Source organism: Thunnus thynnus, chromosome 15, assembly GCF_963924715.1.
Source record: "Thunnus thynnus chromosome 15, fThuThy2.1, whole genome shotgun sequence".
NCBI lineage: Eukaryota > Metazoa > Chordata > Actinopteri > Scombriformes > Scombridae > Thunnus > Thunnus thynnus.
Window position 1 is genome coordinate 5,138,495 of NC_089531.1, and position 25,983 is coordinate 5,164,477.

Below are 25,983 nucleotides of genomic sequence, written 5' to 3' on the forward strand. Positions count from 1 at the left end.
CACGGGGCCCGTGCGCCCCTCGCCCCCCCTGCTGCTCCGGCCCCGGGAGAGAGAGAGGGACTCGGGTGGCGTCAACATAGCCGTGGTCCACTCGGGCTCCTCCCTGCTCCCGGAGACGGCGGTGGTGGGAGGCGCGGGGGTCGGTGAGTCAGGGCCGGGGCTGGGGCCCGGTGTGGGAAACGGTCCAGGTGGAGGTGGAGGAGGAGGAGGAGGAGGAGGGGGAGGAGGTGGAGGAGGAGGAGGAAGGGGAGTAACGGATACAGCTTCGTTGGCAGGAGCGGCTGCGATGGCCTCGCTTTCCTCCTCCTCCTCGGCATCCCTGTCGTTGGCAGCGCTCGTGGGGGAGACGGTGATGACGCCTTCGGGTCAGGCCAACGTCATCTACCTGGCTGTGAATGAGAGCAGCCCAGGCAGCCTGCTGCTGCAGCTGTGTGAGCTGCTGGCCACCACACCACTGCAGGTACACATACTGTATACACAAAACATAAAACAATCTGTCATTAATTTCTCTGAACATTTCCTTAACTATTGCACAAAGTTTAGAGAATGTTTCACATATGTTCCTGTACAACATAACATTTCCAAAACATTTCAGTCTGCATACAAAGTTGTCTTGGATAGAAAAATTTTAGTGTTTCCTTAAGTGCAAGAAACACCAGGCTGCAGCACATAGCATCACCTCTTGACCTCTACATACACTGGAGGGGTGTGATTTCAGGGTGTTGCCATTGTTTTTGTTACATTATTTTATATAGAGTTTAGAGGTTAGAAATAGATAGTCAGTAGAATTAAATTAAAGGGTACATATAACAGGTAAAGCCTACTTTACCTACTTAAGTTAATCAACCCTACGAGCAACCCCTTTCACATTAACATTACTTGTGGTCATTTGACTTACTCTTAATATAAAAATATCAATAAATGCAGCTTTAAGGCCAGAATTAAAACTTAAGATAAATGATCTGATAGTTAAAAACAACCCAACATTAATTGCAAACTCTTTGGCTTCACTTCTTCATATCACTCTAGCTATTCAGTTGGCATAGATAGAAGGCTTTTTACATTACTCTTCAACATTTCTTTAATTAAACCAGTTTAATTGATGTTCCTGTAACATTTTCAAATAATTTCAATCTGCATAAAAAGTTCTGACGAAACTATGAAAGAGTACAATGGTGTATCCTGACAGTGACATGTCAGTCCATGATGACACACATCTTGATGCCTCCGGTGTGCAGGCTTTCAGAAAATTTGCACAGATGTTTTGATGCAAGTCATATGCTGGCAACCCATTTTTGAGTAACTATTCCATATTTTCCTTTCAAAAACTTTTAAATACTATAGATCACTTGACATCTCATAAAGTTCTGAGTAATGGGTTCTCAACAACATAATATAACCAGAATGTTCTGTGAACTTAACTATTTTTTTTTTTCCAAACCTTGAATACCTTTACAAAATGTTCCATGAATATAATTGAAGACTTGCTATTACTAGTAAGGTTCAGCTAACATTTCAGTAACCAAAAAGAAATGTTCTGAGATGTTATGGAAGCTGGGAGCCATGCAGATTTACTCTGTCAGACCTTTAAAGGGGACCTATTATGCTTTTCCCTATTTTCAGTCATATATATAATGTTACAATGTTGGATGTTCATTTTAAACATGGCCTAAGTGTCAAATAATGAGGGAAACAAATGTAGACATTATCCCTTTGAATAAAAAGCACTGGCCGAAGCACTGTACTTTCAGCCCAAGCCGATATTGGCTCATGATGGATTTCTTTATATGGTCATCGGCTCCACACACAGTGTGCATGTTCACTGCTCCGCTCCACTAACATTATGGCATTTTTCCATTGTTTTGGGGGTAGTCGCGCCAAGCCATAACTGGAGTCGAGCTGGCACGCAGTGAGTGTTTTTCCATTACACAGCAGGGCAAAGTAAAATAAGCTGTTTACCTGTTGGAGTTGTGCTGGTTGTCTGCAGCTCTTCATCAAACATTACCACCACTGCGGTTGTTTCTGCTTATACTATTCTCCTTGTATTATTTCTAACTGGTCCGTGAACAATGAGGCTCCACTAATTCGGTGAGGAACATGTTTCATTTCCTGTAAATTCCTCACAATAAAAGTCTCCCATTATTGAGTCATTTAAAATATTTTAATTTGAAGCAGTGAAGCAGGAAATGTTGGGTTTTCATCGGAGGTAACTTAACACGACTGGCAGGCTTTCGGAAAGCTGGCCAATCAGAACAGAGTGGGCTCATCAGGAGGGGGGCCTTAAAGAGACAGGACTAAGAGTGCCTGTTAGAGACAGAGGCTGAACTGAGGGGCTGCATAAAGGGCCAGTATAAGATACATTTTTTGAACTGTGAATCATGCAAAGCTACTCTACTGGAGTCCCAGAATAAAAGTATAGAGCTGGAAATGAGCATAATAGGCCCCCTTTAACATGTTGCTGACACGTCCTTTTGTTTGTACCTTTGTTTATTCACTTGTTTCAGAGAAAATGCAAACGATTAGATCGTTCATATTCATGTTCATTGTGTGGTTTGTTCATCTTTTCATTCATTCATTCATTCATTCATAGTATGATACTTGTGGATGGGAGTCTGAGTCTGCAAGGTGAAACTCTGAAAGCTGCTTGCGATTATACTGACGGAGGTAATAAAATACTGCATGATTTAATCATCATTCATGCATTCATTCATTCATACTATGACAAATATACTGTACAGTATTTATGTATCTATTCATTTATGCGGTCAATGTCTAGCTGTCTATCTCTATATTGATTTCTGATGCCTGAGCAGTGGAAAGGCCTTGTTATAAACGCCTTACATTGAGTTATTAAGTCTACTTGCTACATTTCCAGGTCCTCTCTGTAGCCTATTTGCATATCAAATGCTTCCCTGTGAGAATTGGGCTGTCAGCTACACTTTACTTCAATTTGCTCCCCTGAATCGCTACAAGAAAACAAGCGTTAAGTCATCAAGCCAGCCTCAAATCACTATCACTCCTCCTTGTATCATTACGTAAAGTAATGGCTATTGCCAGAACTTCATGCATTTATCTCTAATTCATTAACACTGCTGACAGTTATTTCTTGAAGGGTAATCACAAAAAAACAACCCAAAAAACCTGATTGCCATAACATTTGTAAAACATGGCTTTCTTGCAGCAGTAGTTCAGCATGTATGCAACAGCCACACCTATTAGTAAGCCCTGTAGAAACTGAGGTGGCCCATAAGCCAGGAGCTTATCTGTTGTTTCTGTGGTGTGAAGCAGCTTAAGCTGTACAGGTACAACACATACTCTTCTCCTGACAGGATGCCAGTCCACTGCAGGGACTTAACTCTGATTTTATCTCTATGTGCATTGATTGCCAAGCAGAGCAGCAATGCAATCCCAATTTTAAAAGCCTTCAACATGTTTTTCATTTCTTCATTAAACTCTTTGGAAAGATTCTTAAGGTAGCAAGAAATTTGTCAGTAGGATAAGAAAAACTTGTTGTAGGGTATGAGCGCTTATCTTTAATAATTTGAACAGTGTGTAAACATACACATTGTTCTAATATATTTTAATCAACTTTTAATTCATTCTCAGGCATTGGTGCATAAGAATGAGAGAAATTACAGCTTTGATGAGTAAAAGCTTGATATGAAGCTTATGAAATTGTGTCTCAATGAAGGTGATGTAATGCGTTTTTATCTGATGTGCTTTATTTCATTGTGCAACCTTTGTTTTACTTCAGGGTTTGGTGTTTGAGGAGGAGAGACCGCCGCCGCCAAACCGCGCCCCTCTCGCCCCCATGCTGGAGTTTGTCTCCGCCCAGACGGGGGTTCCTGTGGTTGCTGTAGGGGGAGGGGCTAGCCTGGGACGAGAGCCACAGGTAAAAATGAATTACCTAGCATTGCATCATCAACCCAGCTAATTTCATTTGTACTAAATCAAAGACTGTCTGTGGCTTAGAAGATGAAACGCAGATACACGAGTGAAATGATTAAAGAATTACCTGTTGACCTGAACAGACCTTTTAGAGGTATTATTTTGGGGTGTTGCCATTGCTCTTGTTATGTAATTTTAATTAGAGATTAGAAAAATATATTCTGTAGAATTAAAAGTCAAAGTTAATCCCAAACTCTTTTGCTTCAATTTGTTGCATCTCAATTTAGCAAGCATGGATTTGACACAAAGTTTTTTCTCATACATCACTCTCCACAAAAAAATTACATTTTCACCTGTGGATGTTAAATCTCTAGGCTTGTGAATAATCTTGATGTACCAAACAACATCTATAACAGAGGGCTGAACCTCTTGGTTCTCATAATAGGAGCCGAGTAAAGAGTTTTTATTTCCCCTCGGACAACATTCCCTTGTAGGAGACATTTATTTTCCAAATGCTCTCTATTTTCAGAAAACATGCTGTTCTGACCTCATCTCAGAGCAGTAATGAAGAAGGGGGAAATTAAATTTTTGTCAGAATTGCTCTAGTTCTGTCAGTGCTCCTAAGCTCATCAGAATCAGAATTGCTCCTATTTACTGAGTACTGAAAATGTGCTAGTAATTGGATATTATTGAGTGCACACCATACAGTTCAATATTGCAGTAGTCTAGTGTACAACATATAGTATATATATACATACACACACATATATACACATTTTAGTACATTTTTAGTAATATGAATGTTTATGTTCTGATCATTTTAATTTTTTGGACAGCACAAAACCAGAGCTCCAGTGTCCAAATTCCATTTTGTTAATCACTGCTGTCTCACCTTGTTGTAAATGATGCTTGCATGGCCATTGTTACAGACTAATTAATGGGTGTCAGCTCTCCAACTGGATAATCCGTGTGTGACAAAAGGTTTTTTTTTTTTGGTTGGCAGATGTGATAACTTGATCAAACTAACAAAGCTGTTTTGCATAACAGGTGTGATATTTAATAATGTGGATTGTCTTTACAGTGGGATGCTGTTATTATGATTTTTACATGGTTGTAACATCAGCTACAATGGCAGTTGATGCTGCACAGTGCTGAACAGGTCCTAATCACAAGGGTTAAAGTTCTCAGGCAACATGCCTGATTTTAGGCATAGAGCAGTTTTAAATTCATATAATACATAATTCAATACATTGTACACATTTCCTCCTGGACAACTTTTCAAGCTCACAAATCTTGTCTTGCTTTAATCCCTGCCTATCAAAAAGCAGCTGTGTTTATGGTGGGAGGAAGGTGTAGAAACTACATTTGAAGATATTCGACTTAGTAAGCCTCTTTCATTACATTTGTAAAACTCTATGAGCTTCTGCCACCAGATGTTAATATAAATCCCAGAATTTTACTTAGCCTGATATGGTATTTACCTTTTAATATTCTGACACACACTGCAGATTCACTGAGTTTTACCCTTAAAGTTCTAGTTTCTCAATCAAAGATGGTGATAAAACTAAGTTAAGATGACGCTATTGAGTGCCAAAGTGAAACCAAAACTTTCAGATCCTATTCCAGACCTCATTTAAAAAATCACATTGACATTTATAATATCACTTACAACTAAACACTCCAACAGTATATCCCATACTTCCCATAAGCCCTTGACAATCATTGGTTACACGCCAACAGAAGAGGTTAGGTCATGGGTGAGTTTAGGGGCTGCAATGACTTCAGACATGTAATAACAGCAGGACAGAGAGGACAGAACAGTGTTGATGTTGTTATACAGCAAAGATTACAGCTAAAAAGTTGGAAAAATTACTTCAGAAGAAAGAGGGTGGAGGATTATTTAAATGGACAGAACTGAGATACGAAGACATAAGCTGCTGTGCTGATAAATGTTCGTGGGAGCTGTAGTTTTTTGTATTCTCAGCAAGTTATTTTGTAGTTAAAATTACAAAGGTTTCCATTTCTAACAGCAAGTGCTGTAGTGCAACAAGAATTTGTCTTATAATATATGTATAGTAAACCCTGGAAACACAATACATTTTTACAAAAAGACTGATGAAAGTTATAAAATCCTTTTGTAACCGAGGCTAACATGGACATGATGTTAGGACTGTGGCTCTCTTTTAATCTCCAGAAGAGAGAAATAGTATCTCATTGGTTGAGCACCAGTCAGCTAACTGCCAGTTTGACCAGCACAAAAGGAGCTTTAGTTATAGTGTATAAATACTTTATTTTTCATTCAGTCATAAACATGGCTGTTATTTTCTTGGAAGGCTACTTGATTGGCTTTTGGAAAAAGCTTCAGGCTAGTTTGAAATTGCAGAGTGAGGGTCTCTGGCACAACTTCACCTACTTCCAAGGTGCACGGAGAAGGGAGATAAGTCTAGAAAGATGAGAAATCCTGCAACGCTTGTAGTATGAAGAACAACTTTATTAGTTGGGGGTGGTACTTGGGTTATTTATATTGTTGTACTATGCATCTTTCTGCTCCCTCTATACACAGCACTTTATAAAGCCTGTATGCCATATCTAATAGGCACATTTTTGGATGAACCCAAGTACCACTCCCTAGTTGCACCTTTCTAGTTAAGGGACCAAATATGGTGTCACCCATGTCCCTTCTTGGACAACGATTGGCCTGAAACCACATGACCATATATCCAACCCATCTTTATAGATGTCCCATTGGCTGATATGTATATTTGTATATGATTGGTTGTCTTTTATATATATTTATATATATTTTTTTCATGCCCAACTTACTTTATTTAAACAGTGTTTGTAATGTGTTTTATGATGACCCTGATGAAGACCACAAGCCGAAACACGTCGGTCAACTAATAAAGTTGTTCTTCATACTACAAGTGTTGCAGGAGTTCTCATCTTTCTAGTTGGAAATTGCAGACAGAAAGGCTATAGCATAGAGAATTTAGCATGTATGAGTTCATTTATGAGTTAGTAGCAGAGTGCCAGGATTCAGTTGACTCTTCTTTTACCTCTCGCCTTTACACTGTGATTGAGACAAACATTAAAGGTTATGGCTCTTTAACCCTACCAACAGAGGATATAAAACACAATTGGGTATTTTTGTCCCCACAGCAGCTCTACCCTTTGATAAATGTTTGTATAATTAAACTCTAATCAGCTCTCAATTACCTTTGGGATGCTGAGTCATGCATGTTCCTAATACACGCCAAGAATCAATCAACCTTGTGTCAACAGTGCCTCTAAAACTGTGACTTGGGGACGCAGTGTCAGTCAGTCATTGTTTCTGGTGAGTGCTCACATGACAACAGTGCAAGTAGAGTATTTTATTTTAGCTCTAGCCTCCAAGGGGACACGGAAATTCATTTTTATGTTTCCTGCTACACCACCACTCACTCCCAGCATGTTCCCTGTGCGCGCGCCACTCTCAGTTGGGTTTAAGGAAAGTAGACAAGCTTACATCATAAATGAGACTGCTGGTTTGATACTTGACCTACTTCAGTGCGGCATAACCTCAGGTGAGCCCCGTCGACATGGGAAGGCAGTGTGATTTCCTCTTTGATCCGCTAAAGGTACACACAGACTGAGATTCCTGATGACTAATTTAAAAACATGTTTCACTGCCTCTTTGTTTAATGGTGAGAAAGCACTAAATAATTAATTGCTAACAACACTGCTGAAATCTTTGGGCCATGTCAGAAAGTTCATAGACATACGCATGAAAGGTCCTTCATTTTATTTCAGGGTTTCAGCTCGTATTCATTAAAACAAATAACAACAACAAATAGACAAATTTGACGGATGATTTATGTGTCGCGCTCTCAAGCACCACCACCGTTACTGTGGTGAGAGAATAGAGATGAACACATTCACACCGACAGTGAAAGCAGACGTGTTAAATGCAGTCGACAGTCTCTCCTTCCAGAAGATGAAGATAATCTGTGTGAACGTGGAAGTTATTCAGTCTCAAAGCACTAGTCTGACATTGGTTATGACACAAGCTTTTGTCTGACCTCCACCGTCTGGATGAGAAAGTGTTGTTGTGGAGTAGCTAATTAAACACAGCAGGAATATGTTGCTAGCTCATGATTTAAAATCATTAACCTCCATGATTTCTTGCATTGTAATCAGAAGTGCATCATTTAATAACAAAAAATTGGAAATGCACAATAATACTGTAAAAAAAAGTGGAATTTGAGCCAGGAAACATAGTACCAAGCTGGCTAAAGATCAGTGGGGTGGTGGCTCACCATTGGCCCCATGTTGGCAAGCAGTTCAGAATGTGAGTGAAAAAACAGGATTTAATGGAGATTTATCAAAGTAAAATTTCCATTGAGCAGCTGCTTTTGGCTTTCACTTCATGTTTATTCCAAAATAAGTTTATTATTGGAGCATCTGACAACAGCACAGCCCAGAAAAGACTAACTGTCTGTTAAAACTGGACTACCTCTTATTTAAAAGTCAGTTTGTATATTATATATACCTATTTTAATGGCATTTGATGACTATATTTTTACTGTATAGTCAGTTCTAAAAGATCTCCTGGAAAGTTTTCTTGGCAAAAGTGCTTAAAGTGAAATTGCTTGCATACATTAGAGAGATATATGCTGGTTTATGGCGGCTTGTCTACTTCAGACTACAACTTGCATGCGTCTATAGTAGCGGTGTAATGGTACGTATATTACAACCCCCTAGTCTACAGCGCATGGACTTTTCTTTCCATTCTGTTCTTTTGTTCTAGTTTAAAAAAAAAAAAACACAATAGATGGAAAGCCAAAAGAAATGACTTCCTCTTTCTGTCAGTGAGCAGCTCATCTCTTCAGATTAAATGTGACTGGAGCAGCAGGGAGGAAGGCTATCATTGTTTCATTCATCGACACTGAAAGCCTTATTCACAAGTCAAGGACTTTTTTGACAGAAAAGACTGTTATTCCTCTGTGTTCCCCTCTCACTAAAACTGAAGTCAGATGAAGTCAGTCAGCCACGAGGCAAAAAGGAAAAGAGCTGAAGTATGAGAACAGACAGAACTTAGATGACTACTGTATGGATACGCATATTCTTTCAAAATGTATGTGTTCGCCATCACAGCGTCCCTGAATTACAATATTAGTTTCATGACAGCTCAGCAGTCTGTGAGTTATGGCCAGTGGAGGAAATTGTCTAAGTAGTGGGAGAGAAAGTAAGGGTGTTGTCGGAGGGAAAGTGACAAGAACTTTTGTAATAGTTCTTATTATGGTGCTTTTACGTGTACAGAATGGCACGTGTACAATCCTCAATCCTTACTGAATAGTGAAAGTGAGACCTGTATCCCCTGTTTGTTAGTTATTTTTACTGTTTTATTTTTTAAAAATATGAGGAAAATATATGTGTGTTTAGTGCAGGTTTCTGGCTAGCCAATTAGTATTTTAGCCAGTTATCAGTAACTTCTCTCTTGGTCTCATTGTAGAGTTCAACTGTTTACTATCATTATTGATTAAATCTATGTTATCTCCAGATGAGCTCATGTTATCCTGTAAGGTCTGACAGTTATTTCAGAGATAATTTAGTTGTGAGGAGTTGTAGTTGTTGAATTTAATCCTCAGTATAGATCGAGTCAAAGTCTCCTCTCACCATTCCCCCTGTTTAAGGGCTCAAAAGAAATGACTGGTATGTGCCTGACTTTCATACTGGATACTGGAGTTTGCGTTCCATCATGATATGAGACTTTTTTACTTACCTTTAAAGGAAAACTACTTACTACAACTTTTATTTTCATAGCTGTTGCTATTGGCTTTATCAATGCAAATGCTGAAATCTCAAAATGCAGTGACCTCGCTTCCAACGAGGTTCAACGAGGCAACAAACATGACTGTTCAGAGTTGATAACAATGATAAGTTGTCCAATTTTCTTGTGGTTTATCTTCATCCATACTTTATAAACATGAATTCAAGGGCAATATCTATCCACCTCAATGCCCAAATGCACTTGTGGCTTCATGTTCTCTCTCCCTCCTTGCTTTCAGGAGAGCGGCTCCATCTACCTCCAGTTCACCTGCTCCACTTCCCTCCAGCTGGAAGTCATCTTTGAGGTGCTCGAAGAGTACGACTGGACCGCCTTCTCTGTGGTGACAACCCGTCACCATGGCTATGAGGACTTCCTGGCCATGGTGGAGGGTATGACAGATGGTTCCTTCATCGGCTGGGAGAAGAAGAGCGTGGTGACTCTAAACGTGACGGACGACCCTGGTGGGGCGCGAACCAAAAGGGTGCTCAAAGACAACGAAGCACAGGTGAGGCATGGACAGAAACATGAATGTTGATTTGATTCATCTCTTAAGTGTGAAAATAATTTCTATTCTATCAAGTCTTCTATCGAATTTTTGGCAGTGCTACAAAATTCAATTCTGCAACACTTCTCACCGTCTACCTTGAAGCTGCTTCTCCTGTAGTCTGAGGCTGAGGTGACTAACATCTGTAAAGGCTCTACAGGCCTTGAAGAGTCAGATGGTGAAAGCAGTCAATCTGCAGATAAAAAAAAAAAAAAGATCCCTTCCTCCATTATTACTATAACCTCCTTATTCTGCAGCAGCTAGCTTCAACTTAAAGGCCACAACTTGCCTACTGTTGGCCGTGCCCATAGAGAAGATTTTGCACAGCCTAAAAGTGCAAGGTTCTTAATATTTTAGTCATGAAGATTTTATGTACTCACAGAATCACTGACAGACTCTGATTGGTAACATTTTATGATCAATGCAAATAAAAATGGTGGAAACATACACTTTTTGAATGAATGGACAAATAAACAGAAAAATAAATATGAATGAAAACAATTGCACTCAAAACATTACTTAAAGTCCAACTGAAATCACAGAAGTCATCACTTTTTGCAGTCAAAAATAATTTCATTTCATTCATCATTTTTATTTAAAGAATCTTTGGAGATATGTCAGAAATGCTTCTTTAGCCTTCAAGTCTCTGATTGGGTGGGTCAATGTATATATGACTGACAGCAGACACAATGTAAACAAACTTGACCGAGGAGAAGGACGCATTTGGTTGCTGTTCAAGGCTCTTTAGGTGTTAGGTTGTCTTGTCAATAGCTTATGATAGAACAGTGAACTTTACCGCTTTATCTAAATACAGTTTAAGATGAAAGGACTTGATTGGCTATATGAAAGAAACAATGACAATCTGATGCACACACAAGGGACACAATTATGACTCACCTTATGTATAAAATACAAACTTTTTAGCCTTTTGGGTGCTGATCTTTCCTCTGTACGCTGTAGCAGAAAAAAAACCAACATGCAATTTAATTTCAACTGGCCTCTAAAAACTCTAAAAAAGGTTAATCATCTTATCCAGATCAATATATATGGAGTGCTCTCACTGACTCTATACCCAAAGTTATGAAATTAGAAGTTACTCAGGTGTTTTTAACCAGAGGCGAGCCATTGAACGAAGCTATAGCAGCTTACCTTTTAAAAACAGCCCGCTGCTTACAGCAAAAGCCTTACTTAAGGGGAGGTTGACTGAGGACAAGCTATTCATTTACACTGACATCCTAAGAGACTACTTCAAGGATTGAAGGAGCTTTATTTGTCACATGCACAGAGATACAAAGTAAAACATGCCGTGAAATGAAAGGGATGCTCAGTTACTGTGTAAGAATATCCAAGGGATCAACAAAAAAAAGTAAATATATAAAATAAGATAAATAGAATAAGGTAAAATAAAAAAAAATACTAGGATAAAACTATATAAATATATATACACTAATCTTAAAGTTAGGTAAAAAACTATATATACACATACAAATCTTACCAGTTTCCAGAATCTCACAGTATTTACAATTAAAGTGACCTGGTGTGCAAATAAAAGTAAAAGTGACAGTGGTAGTAACAAACAGTGTGTTCAGTATTGCAAGAGTGTCTGTGTGTGTGGCAGTTTTTGTTAAAATGAAGCTTGTTTGTTGAGGATCCAGATGGCCTGAGGATAGAAACTCCTCTTCAGTCTTTCGGTTTTGGCCATGTGACTGCACGGACGTCTGCCTGACCTCAGCAGTCTAAACAGTCCATTGTCGGGGTGTTAAGTGTCTCTTATGATATTTTGGGCTCTAAGCCTCAGTGTTGCACACACCTGGGAGCTTTGTAGTATGAACTATGAATCTAATTGTTGCTGATCTGAATTGAGCGGCTCTTCTCCAACAGCTGAGTGTTCAGTGCTTTGCTCTGGGGCACTTTGGTAGTGTCATCATTCATCAGAGAACAGATTTAATCAGATGTCCTCACAGTTACAAGTCCGACTCACTAACCTGTGGGCCTTTTTTCTTTATCCTCTTCATGATTAATTTGTGGTGTCTATGATTTGGGATTTGTCAGTGCAGAGTTCCAAACAAAGAAGTATCTCAAATCTACAGCTTTAATTTCTGTTGATATAACAAACATTTGTGTTCGAACATTTTTGTATTTTGTATTTTGTCATTAGACTATAAATGAATCTCACAGCATGACATTATGAAATGACCAGTAGGCAACTACAAACAATGATGGAAAGAAGATTAATGATGGTCAGCCGAGCTGTTTGTAGCGATCAGTGTTTGTGGTTTTTAAATCAATTTTTTTCAACCAACTCGTCCTAACACCTGAATGATAAAATAGACCTTTCATCAGTGCTTTCCTAAACCCCTATGAGTGCCCCAAAATTATGTATGAGTGTTTTCTGATCTGCAAACCCAGTGATTACAGTCTGGTGAAGTTTAGACAACTAAAAGAAAGGAAAAAGGGAAAAATTGGTTTCAGTCTTGCAGGTTAACCACCAGGAATTACCAGTTAATTTCCAGGAGTCTCTGAGTGCTTCTTTTTTGACAGTCAGACATTTTCTTTTTTTTTTTTTCCTTCTTTTCGTACTTGTCACTTTTTACAGCTTTTAGAGAGATATGCCATTCACTAAAACCTATTTTTGGGAAAATATGAAAACTTCAGGGTCTTGTTCAGCAGGAATAAAATGTTTTATTGTAGCTTTGTAAAAAAAAAAAGGCAGATATTTATACATGAAAAATTTTGGTGGAGCAAAAAAATGAGCCATTCTTTGAAGATCAGACTCAACAGTGAGCCAGTACCAAGAAACTTTTTCTAATATTTAGCCTGATAAAACCAATCTTTTTGAATCACTGTCGTTAAACAGCTACAGACAAACAACACCCAAGAGTAAGGTAATGGCCCTTTGCAGAGGTGACCTTAGCCGTGGTCTAACACATCTGATAGGGAGGAAGGAATTTCTGGGTGCCACAGGATCTTTTCTGTTTTTCCTCCCCAACCGCTGTCTTTGTATGAGCATAATATATCCTCCATCTCTATGTTTCACCATCTCTCCCTTTCACGCCATACCCTTTTTATTTGTATTCATTCCTTGCTCTCATCCTTTTACTGTTGTCAGCGTAAATGACCTTTGTCAAAATGAAGTCCATGAAAGGGATAAAGAAAGAAAGAAAGAAAGAAAGAAAGAAAGAGGCGGAGAATGGACCAAAAGTAAAGGGCCGGAGTGAACATGATGTAATGGAATGAAAGTGATATGAAATGTTGAATACTGAGGGAGTGAATGAACCCTCTGCTGGGTTTTACAATTTAGATGTACACATCTTTTTGAGAAGATATTGTAAAGGTTATTGAGAGGGTACTGTAGGAGATGGGTAATGGCACTTTAAAAATCTGTATTCAATCATAGAAACCAATGAAGTTTCAAGCAGCTTGTTGCTTGTTAAAGATTTTGAAAGTAAATACACTAATGATGGATAGATGGATGGATGGATAATGTTTCCATAACATGAGGTGAACATATGTAAAAAAAAAAAAAAAAATGCTGCCTGGAAGTCAAAAGCCAGGGCTTCAGCCTGCTCTGAAAGCTTAATTTGCAAAGTTACGTCAACATCCCCATCAAATGGATGTCAGATTGTTCACATATGCCCACAAACAGGTGTCCGTTCTGCAGTCTTTGTTGCTAAGGTTGCTGTTAAGGTTGTTCCACAAGTTGTTCCAATCAGAACAGAGTGGGCTCATCAGGAGGATGACCTTAAAGGGGAACTATTATGCTAATTTCCAGCTCTATATTTTTTGACTCCACTAGCTCTGCATGATTCACAGTACAAAAAACTCCTTATTTATCTTATACTGGCCCTTTATGCAGCCCCTCATTATAGTATATCTCCTTACAGGCAGTTTTAGCTTCGGTCTCTTTAAGGCCCCCTCCCACTGAGCTCGCTCTGTTGTGACTGGCCAGCTTTCTGGAAGGCAGCCGTATCGGACTGTGTTGTATTGTATCATGTTAAGTTACCATCGATGTAAACCCACCATTTCCTGCTTTACTGCTTTAAGTTAAAAGCTTTTAAATGACTAAATAACGGGAGACTTTTTATTGTGAAGAACTCCTCACGGAGTTAGCAGAGCTTCGTTAGTGGTGCAAAAAAACAGTTGAAACAACAATATATTGACATATGTGGAGCTCTTTGTTCAGTGTATCAGTTAGAATAATGCAGGTAGGAATAGTACAAGCAGAAACAGCCACAGTGATGATGATGTTTGATGACGACCAGCAAAAGGTAAACTACTTATATTACTTTGCCATGCGGTGTAATGGAGTCATGGCTCAGTGTGATTACCCCCAAAGCAATGGAAAAATGCCATAATCCGTCACGACATTGGCTCAGGCTGAAAGTAGAAAAAAAACGTTGGAAAGCGAATGTTTGGAGCAGTCTGAAACCTGTGCTTTCTGCTCACAGGAATTACTTCTACATATGTTTACCACATTATTTGACATGTTAGCCATTTTTAATATGAACAGTCAACACTGTAACGTTATATATAGATCTGAAAATAAGGAAAAACATAATAGGTCCCCTTTGACGAGGCAGAACCTAAAACAGCCTGTTTGAGAGGCTGAACTGAGGGGCTGCATAAAAAGGAGTTTTTAACTGTAAATCATGCAAAAATATTTCAGTAGAATAGGCCAGTAAAGGTGCAAGATACGTCCCCTTTATGGGTTGTTCTGAAGTTTGAACCTGCTGCATGTTTCAGATTATGCGTTTCAAAACACATTGGTGGTTTTCAAAAGGTCCAACATGTACTGGAAATGTAAGGTGGCACTTCAAACTACCTTAACACACTGGTTCTAAAATTCATTTGTCAGCTGATGTCGAAACAACTGCAGAGGCTGCTAAACTATTATTAAATGACCCCCTTAAAATGTCCACTTCCACACGAACAATAGTAAAACAAAGGGGAGTGATGCGCAGGGCAAGTGTTTGGACAGTCTCCAAGAAGGTGTTTTTCACTGCCACTTGGTTATTGTATTCCTGAGTTCCAAGGTCAGTGTCATCCATCTAAATTTGGTATTTTCAGCAGCAGTATATGGGCACATGTCCTTGAAAATAAAAGAAGTAAGACACAAGGAAAATGCAGAGATAATTAAGACAGGAAATATACACCATGTTCTGGTAGCGTGAAGTTTTAGGGTCCTGCTGAGCCTGTCTAATCCCTAGATTTGCTTTATACCAGTAGACAAGGTAAGACCGAAAATCTAGATCTAACTAGCGTTGGGTTGTGTTGGTTCCTTGGGGTCTCAGGAATGCAAGTCTGCCGCTAAATCTCTACAGCGAATTGTCCTCCACTGTAATATGATACTGTCTGTTTTTTCATTATTGTGCAGTGTTGCTCACACGCCGTCTTTGGCCTGTTTTGAAAAGCAGTAGGGTTGCATGCCAACTTCTGCATAATCCTCCCATGAAGCTCAGTCCTTTGATGGAAAACCAAAGGGTACTGCCTCATAATGTGTCTACAGTAGCATTACAGTGCAGGTTTAGTACTGAATGGTATTTGTGAATTGGACAAGCCCTGCACTGTGAGTGTATACTAAAATCCCCTCCTCTCTCTCTCTCTTTTTCCTCACACCCCCACATACCCACTTGTGATGTTGGAATCATTGATTAAATTCGGTTCAGCCTTGTCTGTGCTGCGATATGAATATAATTCAGAGAGAGAACTCTTTACCGCTGAGAGTTTTCTGCACTGCTCTCCCTGTCTCTCATCTCTCCTTCTCTAATCATCCCCTCTTTCTTCTGCCTCTCTTCCCTCCCTCTCTCGTCGTACATTAACATGTCTCGTAAGCAGACGGAATCTGGATGCAAACAATCTGTATTTCATTTACACCTGAAATTAAAATTAGCCTCCGGTACCCCCAAAGTATTCCCCTGCCCCTCGCGAAGCATAAATATGCCTCGGTGACCCGACAACTTTCTGTCGCAGCTAATGCAAAATTATTAATCTTACGTGTCTTTATGCATAATCTCGGAGGCACCGGGGAGGCTGCGGTGCTGCATGGGCCATTTATTTTACTTCAAAGCTTGCCTTCACCAATTAGCATACCGCAGGCATCAGCTGATCATGCACATCTCGGTGTTGTAACTGGTAAGCAAGATAGCAGGCATGTTGTTTTCCCTCTACACGTCTGAATCACTCACGTTTATCATTACAGGAGAACAAATTCATGATAAATCAAGCGGTGCAGCATCAGATAGCACTTGTGTGGTGCTATTTTTTTTCACTTTTCATTCAGACTTTAGTATTAAATATAAAAAAAAAACAATGTTATCATCTTCTATGGTGGTTTGGTCCAGTTTCACAGTCAGAGGAGGATCTTAAACCAGTGCTTTTCAAGACTCAGACTGAACTGCACATTTATCTGTGTGATATATTTTGGGGGGTTTTACAGTCTCAGGAATTATTAAATCAACGAATAAGTAAATAATATTACAAATGTAACCAAATATTTGGTGCCAAGTTTCTGTTCTTGACGATTTTCAGAACTCAACACATTTCAGCATTGAGGTTCAACACCCGACTATAGTTAGAAATCATTCTCAAGGTTTGCAAAGAAAAGGAAAGTTCTTTAAAAGAAATCAGAATTCAAAGAGCAATAGACAGAGACATTTTCATTTAGTCTTGCACAGTCTAGCACTAAACCTGTGCGCTCATACCACAGGCTGCTTGACCAGCTGACAATTGGATCAGTGCCTCCGTCTGGCAGTCACACTTTTTTGTGCCAAAGTTCAAGATATTGGTTACAGTCAAACTGTGGCGTTTATCCCAATAAATCAAGCCAGCATGCTGTCAAATGCTGCCTAACGTGGGCAGCAGCATTTATGTAAACACATGAAGCAGACACGAAGCAACATTAGCATTAATTTGGTGGCATATTTCTAGAAACTTTGTTAATGTAAGTCCAATATTCACTCTTCTTTCAGCTCAGATCGACTATCCACCAACTCTCTTTAGCAGCTACAGTAAAAGCTTCACTATATTCACCTGCTAGTTGCTAACTTTGTCTGTTTGGTGCTGTGCAGGTAGCGTACAGTTAGTGATAATTCTGTGTGGGTTTGTCACCATGAGCAACCTTATTTAATCAATTGATGGTATGAATATATTGATAATTGCAGCTTTCGGTGAGCTGTTCAATATATAAAGATTTGTTATGTTTCATTATGGACAACATGTTGACTTTTAGTTATGCTGTGTGTGTTTTGCAGTCAGACCACTGATGTTATATAAAATTCATGTTGAAAATGTTGCCTCTGATTTAGACTGCAGATTAAAACATTCATCCAAGATGCCTGAACGCTGGCTGTCAAGACTATTAACTGAAATGCTCCACAGTGAAATTAAATTACTTCCTGTTGACAACAAACAAAAATGATTATTGGGACAAAATTAAATTTAATTCTTTTTTTAAAAAAACATGTTTTCTGTATTTCACTTGGACATTCACACTTTTTGGGGAGAGACTTTTCCTTCATTTCAACCTGAATACTGATGCTGCTAACTTCTGTCACGATAAAATATGAAGACCCATGGGGATCTAGATGAAATGTTTTCTTCCAAAATGAAATGTCCAACATTTGAAAAATGAGACGTGTGTGCGAACAAAGTGATTGATGGCAGGAAATTATAACAAATTACTTCTCTTTCTGGGGGATTGCAGAAAACAGGGAACTCAGGATGAGAGGAGGAAAACACTTTGACAGACTGGATCCTCTTTATTTCAGGCATACACAGTAGAGTGACAAACTTTTGATCAAGCGATGCCAACACCATATGTAAAGACGTCTATACCATGACTGCTCAGAGGATGTGATTGACAGGGATTGAGCGCTAGCGTGGACCTCATGCTGACCCCGTTCCCGTCCGCTGTCAGCTGAGTGGGAGGGATCGGCGTCATCTCGCCATCCTCTCTGACGCGAGTAACAGGCAGTGAATGTGCAGCATGTGACAGCATCCACACAAAACGTGCCTGCTGCTGGTTTCAGTGTGTGTGTGTGTGTGTGTGTGTTAGTAAAAGCATGTCACGTTTTGATCTCGACTAATTGCGGTTTTATAACCTCGTGAATTGTCCTACAGAAAGTATGGCGTAAATTTTCCTCAAGTGCTTCCTCTAAGTAATCATCTAAAGTACCATCAGCATCAACTGCACACACATTACACAGCCTCTTTCTCACCCTCTTCTAGTTTCACACAGTTTTCACAGTTCTCTCACTTTGTCTGTTTAATCCACACACACACACACACACACACACACACACACACACACACACACACTTAATTCCTCCTCTTTAATAATGTATGAAGGGGAAATGAAAGCAGACCAAGAGGCACCATTTTTCAAGCATAGCCCATGTGTTACAAATAAATTAAAAAAGAGAAGCACTAATGTATAAGTGCACCGAGTGTATTGATGTATAAATGAATATAATCCATAATTGTAAAGGAAACATGAAAGGGCATTATGGGGCAAGGAACAAGAAACATGGAGGATGAGAAATGGGATGGAAATGTACTTTTTGCTTGTTTTTCTTCTTTCCTCACATTCACCCATACACCTTTTCTCTCTCTGTACTTTTCTCTTTTTTGATCCTCCCTCTGTCGCTTTTTTCATCCTCTCCTCCTGGTTCATTATTCCTCCTTTTCCTCCTTCCTTATGCTTGTGCTTTTTCCTCTTATTGCACTCTTCCTCCTTCTCTCCTCTCCTTTCCTTTCGTCTCCCAAATGTCTCTCTGTATCTTCCCTCCGTTCATCCCCTTCCTCTCCCTCTGATCTACTCTGTCATCCTTCCTCTTCTCCTCCTCTGCTTTCTTCCTTTGGATCCCTCCTTCCTAACCTTCTTCTTTTCTAATTACTTCTATAATCCCTCTCAAATATCTCTGTTTCCCTGTCCCTTTCTTTCTGGTGTGTTTTCCTTTCTCCCTCCTTCTTTCCTCTCTTTCTTTCCCAATTTTTTAAACCCTCTCCTCCTTATCTTGATCCATCTACTCCTCTCTTTTCCTCCTTACTGTCCCATCTTTCCCTTTCCATTCACCCCTTCTTCTTCCTTTCCTCCCTCCGCTAATTACCTCCCTTAATTACTCCCTCCCGTCTTTCTCCAGGTCCGTCTGCTCTACTGCTCCCTGGAGGAGGCTGAGGTGGTTTTCAAAGCAGCCTGGGCGGCAGGTCAGGCTGGGCCCAGTCACATGTGGTTCGCCGTGGGACCAGCCCTGTCTGGTTTGGGCCTGGAGGGGCTGCCCAAGGCCTTGTTCGCTATCCGGCCACAGGGCTGGAGGGACGAGCCACGCAGGTAAGAGCAGAGCAGAAAAAAAGTGAGACCTGCAAGGTATTAAGATGTGTTACATACATGTTCTCTATGCAGTGACAGTTGGTTTTATTGTGCTCACTGCCTACTGCTTTACTTAATTTACTTAAAGGATAGGTTCACAGTTTTTAAAGTCTGTCTTAAACCAAAGTAGGTGCCCAAATGAACAGTGAAAGAGGTTTTCTTCACTGATCATTCCCCCTGTTCATACTGGATATTAAAAGATCCTTCAAATGTGCTTTCAATGGAAGTGATGGAGGCCAAAATCTACAGTGTGTCCACACAGTCATTTAAAAGTTGATCTGAAGCTTTGATGAGTCTTCAGCAGTCTGAGTTAGTCATATCAAGTGGATATCTGATACATTTACAGTCTTTTTAGCATCGAATTCCCTCTTTGTTTCCTTGGACAGTGTTTCCTTGTTGAGCTGGAAGTGTAGGAACAAAAAGAGGGACTTTGGCACTAAAAAGACTGCAAAATACCTTATAATAAGACCGACTATGGTTTCTTTATTTTCAAGAAATTTTATCATTTTCTGGTGCAGTGTAAAGTGTACAGTGTGTTGAGCGACTACGATACTGAAAAGTTATGTAATTTTGTAATTTCCTCTATTTCTCCAGTTGAATTAGGAATTTACGTCTATTGAGTTTTGCACAGCCAGGCTTACTGTAGACACTTGTGAAAAACCCAACCCTTTTGATTTTAAAAATACATGAGGATTAGTGAGAAAAAATAAACATTCTCTCCTTCATCCCAGAGAAAATACACTTTGTGCAGATCCATATTTTTCCCTGCAGCAACGCACAGAGCTACACAGTGAAATTTTACAACCACTTGCTCTGTCCGTGATGTATTCTCTGCTGTGGGGGTGACCTGATTTCACCGCAGGGATCATTAAAGTTTTATCTAATCTAATCTAAATAGACTGACCAAGTAAATCCAGATGAAAGATACAATCCCTTATTGATTTGAATTATTAAACCCACCTCAGTCATAAAGGGAGGCATAGAGGGAGACAGGTTAGAAAGAATTTTTACACTTCATGAAGATATAAAGCAGTGAAATAATAATACAGTAATGGGAAAAGATGAACATTTATATATATACACACACACACTCATATTGAAAATCTCTAATATTTTCATGTAAACTTGGAAATAACCAGAAAGTTTGAGGATTCAAATACATTTAAAAATGCAAGTTATGACATAAATGAAGAAATATTTAAGATTCTTCACTATTTCTATGTCAGCAATCAAATTTGTGGCATTGACTGACTTTACTCCTTTGTAAAAAAGGTCAGATTTCCTTGAGTTGTATCCCCTCTATCGAAGCATGTGTTCACCTGTTATAAATATGGCTGTGTCTCAAGTTTCCAGCAGATCATTGCTTATTCAGTAGCATTGTGGTAGTGGGAAACACGGCATAAGAACTAAGTGAAAGTCAAATTGTCATTCTAAGCAAAGCGGGGCTTCCTCAGCGTCAAATCATGACAAGACTAAAGGATTTTAAGGGGGCAGTGCATGGAAGTCTAAAACACTACAGAAACTGGATCAGTTGTATCCAAAGCATGATCAGTCAGACTAAAAGTGACCACACCATCAGAAGATCAATACATCAAGCTTAGTTCCCTGAGAGATAGAAAAGCAACTTCATCACAGACACAGAATTTACTACATAAAGAACACAAGACTCCAATCTGTAAAAGTACTGTCAAAAGAAGGCTGTCTTGTAATGGTCTCAGAGGACGAGTAGCAGTTTCTAAACCATTTCTCAGGAGGGGAAACAAGGCCAAACACTTGGGATGGGATAAGACATGCCAGCATTTCACAGTGGATGACTGGAAAAAAAGTCCTATTAACTGATGAGTCCAAGTTTGAGATGCATGGCAGTAACAGAAGGGTGTATGTAAGGACATGAACAGGAGAAAATGATACATCAGTATATCAAAACTGACAGTGAAACATGGTGGTGGGAATATTGCCTACTTTGGAGTTGGACACCTACACTGAATTGACCAAGGAGTGCTGACTGTCATGGACTTTCCTCCACAGTCACCTGACCTGAACCCCATTGAACATTTATGAGGGACTACTTGAAGACTTTTGGATCCCACTTCATATGTATATTATAATAAATGTTGCTTGACAAAAACATCCATTGATAATACAAATCAGATGTTATTCCTAAACTTGACTAGATGCACCATGAATATTGCAGCATCATCAAACATTCACTGTAAACTGACCATTTTGAATCCACTTGAGATGCAGGAATCGGTCCAGCTTGCCAGGCAGCATTTCAAATGCATCATGATTTCTATGCTTGTAAAATTAGTGTCCATGCTAGAAAGAAAAGCCCAAGTGAGCAGCACACTTGTCACTACCAGGCAGAGCTTCACGGTTCATTCTGAAACACAGATGCTGTGTCCCATGACTGACGCTGGATACTTAGAAGGATGTGAACCATGCAGATGGGTCCTTCTGAAGACCTGATAATCAGGCTGATTAGATTAAAATATTTAGCATCATTTAGCATCACATAAACCAGAACTAACAGTGCATTCAAGCGTCATCAAGATGTAAAGTCAGACATTTACAGATTTATCGCCAGAAACTAAATAGCGGTGATAACTTCAAAGACTTGAGTTTACACTACAGAACTACAGCAACAACAGTGTACCATTTTCTGTTCATTACATTCATTATGTTACATTTAAACTGGCCTGACTCAGTTAAAACTGATTTACAGCAGGTTCCTGATCTGCAGCATATAAAAGAAATGTCACACAAACAAAAACAACAACAAAACAAACAGCTACACAGACACTACAGAGAAGAGGACTTCAGTGGAGTAAGATGATATGTGAGTTGGATCAGTGATTGCGGGTGTGTCCTTCAATCAGATAGTGCTTATATGCCTGTGAAGTGTGTAATAGAGGTTATTGCTGTTATGTAATATGGGATCTCAGTCCAGATTTTAGTGTATGTGTGTAAAAAATGATAAATGATCTCTGATCATAGTTGTTTTTGTAGGCCGGTACTGGAATAAGTGCATGTGAAATTGATCTAGTGATGTGTTCCTGTCTTGTGTTGTGTCTTGGAAGTAGACCAGTAAGTGTTGGAGGGGAATTATTATTTTGGATCTGAAAGTAAAATTTAATGGCTAGATTATCTGTGTAGTTCTGAAAAGTCAAGGCATTAGAGTGTGAAAGTGCAGTGCAGTGTTGAGTCCAAGGGGGAAGGTTGCCAGGGATCTTATAAACTCTATTGCTATTGGGTCAATGGTTTCCTCTGTGGTGAGGGATTAAATTGGGAGACAGTAAGATTTTGTTGAAAGAATGATTAGATGTAGATGTGTTTCTGAGGTTAGTGTTTGATTTGCAAAATGAATGGGGTCAGACATAGATTTCTTAGAGGAATAGAAATAGATACATTCTGTTTTCTTGACACTGATAACTAGATGATTAGATTTCAACCAGTCATGTAAATAATGAAGATCAGAAGAGAGTTTTGAGTTTATGAGATCAGGGTTTGAATCCGAAGGAAAAAATACAGTGTCATTGGCATATAGTAGACAATTAGAATATTTACACAAATTGGCAAGGTCATTATACAGAGGAAAGAGTAAAGGACCCAAATTGATGCCTTGTGGAACTCCCATATTACAAGTTATAGGGGGAGGTGTTACATGGCCAGTTTTAACCACTTGGGACCTGTTAGATAGATATGAGGAGAACATCATTACCACAGAAGAGGAAAGTTGAAATGAACTGAATTTGTTCAGCAGAATCTGATGATCCACTGTATCAAAGGCTTTATAAATATCAGTGACATGACCTTGTTGAGTGATGTATTTGGTCAGTAAATAATAATAATGCAGACATGGTTGATCGGGTAGGAGGAAACCATCCTGAAAGTCACTGAGGAGGTTATTGCTTTTAGAATGGTTAGAGATAATTTTTTCCAATAATTTTGATGTTACTGGGAGAATGGATATTGGTTTGTAGTTCGAAACAAGAGTTGGGTCCTCAGATTTAAAAATGGGAGTGATTTGAACAGTTTTCCAGCCAGAGGGAAAGATTGAAAAGCCTGATACACAGATTGATCAGATGGTGGTGGAGGAGAGACATAAAGCTGTCAGCATGAGTCCTTAAAAATGCATATTTAAACCATAAATATCACAGGTACGAGAATTTTTCAAATAGTTCAAAACATCAGACAGCTAATTCTGTGTAATCTCAGAGAAAGAGAACTGGCGGGATGTAGAAGAAGAAACATGTGGGGGATAGAAGGGAGTATCAAAGTTAGATGCTAGTTCTTTAACAGATGTAACAAAATAATCATTAAAAAAAGAGCTTGCAACCTTTTGGGCTTCAATGATAAAAGCACCTTGAAGAGAAATTTGAATATTGTCATTCTTTTTCTTCTCATTTTCACCAGTGATGACTTTAAGTGTCTGCCATGATATTTTAGGTTTAGAAGCAGTTTGGATAATTTGCTTTTGGAAATAGACCACCTTAGCCTTGCATAGTTCAATAGTGCATTCGCTTCTGATCATTGTATGAATTACTCCAGACAATGCATATTTAGAGGGTTGATTTGTAAATATAAAAAGGTCAAGGACTAAACTGCGAGTGTTCCCAATTGTAGTCGGCTCCTTGATTAATTGATAGAGACCAAGCTTTATCGCAGTAGCTTTCAATGATTTTGATGAGCTCTCATTCCGGTCCAGATTGATATCACCCAAGATAACAAGTTCCTTCATTTTTACTGATTTTATGACATCAGTGACAAAATAGACACTTGCACTGATACTTAGGTGCTTATAGGTGACAATAATTGTAATCGCATGTTCACAGGTGAAATTTACAATCAGTTGCAAGGTCTCAGTTTCCATTTATGTTGTTGAAGGCACATATTTCAGACTCGCATAAAAGGCAACTCCACTGCCAGTTTTATTAGTGTGGTGACCATGATATAGATAATTTTCTGGTGAGAGAAAAGGATCAAGAATAGTAGGAGTTAATGTCATGTGGGTGAGTTGAGCAGGTGGACCCAAACACAAGAGACGGCAGGCAGGCAAATTAGATGCAGAAATTTAATGAAAAAATTCAAAAGACACAGGAGACACAGGAACCAAGAACAATGACCATAACCACCAGACAAACACAGGGCATAAACACAGAACAAACACAGACAACTCGACAAACAATGAACAGAAAACCACAACTTAAAAAGTAACTGAACTAACGAGGAGATGAGGTGCAGGTGGGGAGTTGGGTGGAGAACTCAGGAGAGGGGGAATTGATTGGCTGGGGAAACACAGGGAGCAGGGCAGGGCTAATGACTCCAAATGCAGGGCAGGTGTGGAGGAGTACATGAGCACACAGGGGAAACACAGAGCAACAGAAAACCAAAACCCAGAAAATACAAACTCTCAACGCAACCTACACAAACCCATCCGAGAATACCCACGAACACAAACCTAAGTACACAACACAACAAGCAAGACATATGACCAGAGGGACTCAACAGAAGTTCAACACAGAAAACCCCAAAGAACACAAGAACACAAAAGAGTCCAAAAACTCACACAAAAGTCCATTCAGAATGTGACAGTTAACCATGATTCAGAAATTGCCATTATATATACTTTTGACTGCACAAGCATTATTTCAATTTCATCCATTTTGGGGGCAAGTTAGGACAGGGTAGATGGATTTTTTTCCGAACCGGATCAATCTTCCTTGTGGTTTAACTACTTTAGCTTCAGGACATGAAACAGATTTAGAGGAGGGAGGGGGGATTATTGTTATTATTGTCATGATTGGAAACATGTGCTATGGTTGTATTAATGACAGATGAGGCTGGTGGTGGGGGGACTCTGAAGTACCACCATAGACGGAGATGGAAACGGTCAATCATGTGGAGAGTACTGTATGGCGTGCTGCAAGTTGGCTGATAGCATTCGGCCGCCCAGCCTATTGGGGTGGTCTCCGTCAGTCCTGAAGAGGGAGAAAACAGATTAAAATTGTCAATAAAACCTACATTGTGAGCGCTGCAGGCGGATTACAGCCAAGTGTGGAGGCTGAATATTCTGCCTGAATGCCCAGCTCCACGGGCCAGTGTGGGAATAGGACTGGAAATAAAAACAGACTTTCCGCAACTACTTAGAAAGTTAAAAAAGGTTATTAAAATCATTTTTGGTCAGTTCAGACTGCTGATGAGCTGCCTTGTTTGTCCCCACATGAACTATTACTCATTTGGTAGAAGATGGGAGTGACTCCAGTGGCTCCAGGGGAGCAGTGTGTTGCTACACTGAAGAAACGGATGTTCCTGATTATGGAATACCCAACCATTAATGTGGTTGAAGAGAAGAGGGGACAAGGAGATGACGGC

The 25,983-nt window shown here is 39.4% G+C and overlaps 1 protein-coding gene across 1 annotated transcript in view; it reads left to right on the forward strand.

The window, feature by feature from the left end:
• Positions 1-225: 225 nt before the first annotated feature.
• grin2da (glutamate receptor, ionotropic, N-methyl D-aspartate 2D, a) overlaps positions 226-25,983 on the forward strand; it is a 171,537-nt gene continuing 145,779 nt past the window's right edge. The window contains exons 1-5 of the mRNA XM_067611993.1: positions 226-460; positions 2,591-2,664; positions 3,755-3,892; positions 9,936-10,202; positions 19,382-19,569. Of these exons, the coding sequence (XP_067468094.1) occupies positions 3,812-3,892; positions 9,936-10,202; positions 19,382-19,569 (536 nt within the window). The 5' untranslated portion in view covers positions 226-460; positions 2,591-2,664; positions 3,755-3,811. The remainder of the gene's footprint in view (positions 461-2,590; positions 2,665-3,754; positions 3,893-9,935; positions 10,203-19,381; positions 19,570-25,983) is intronic.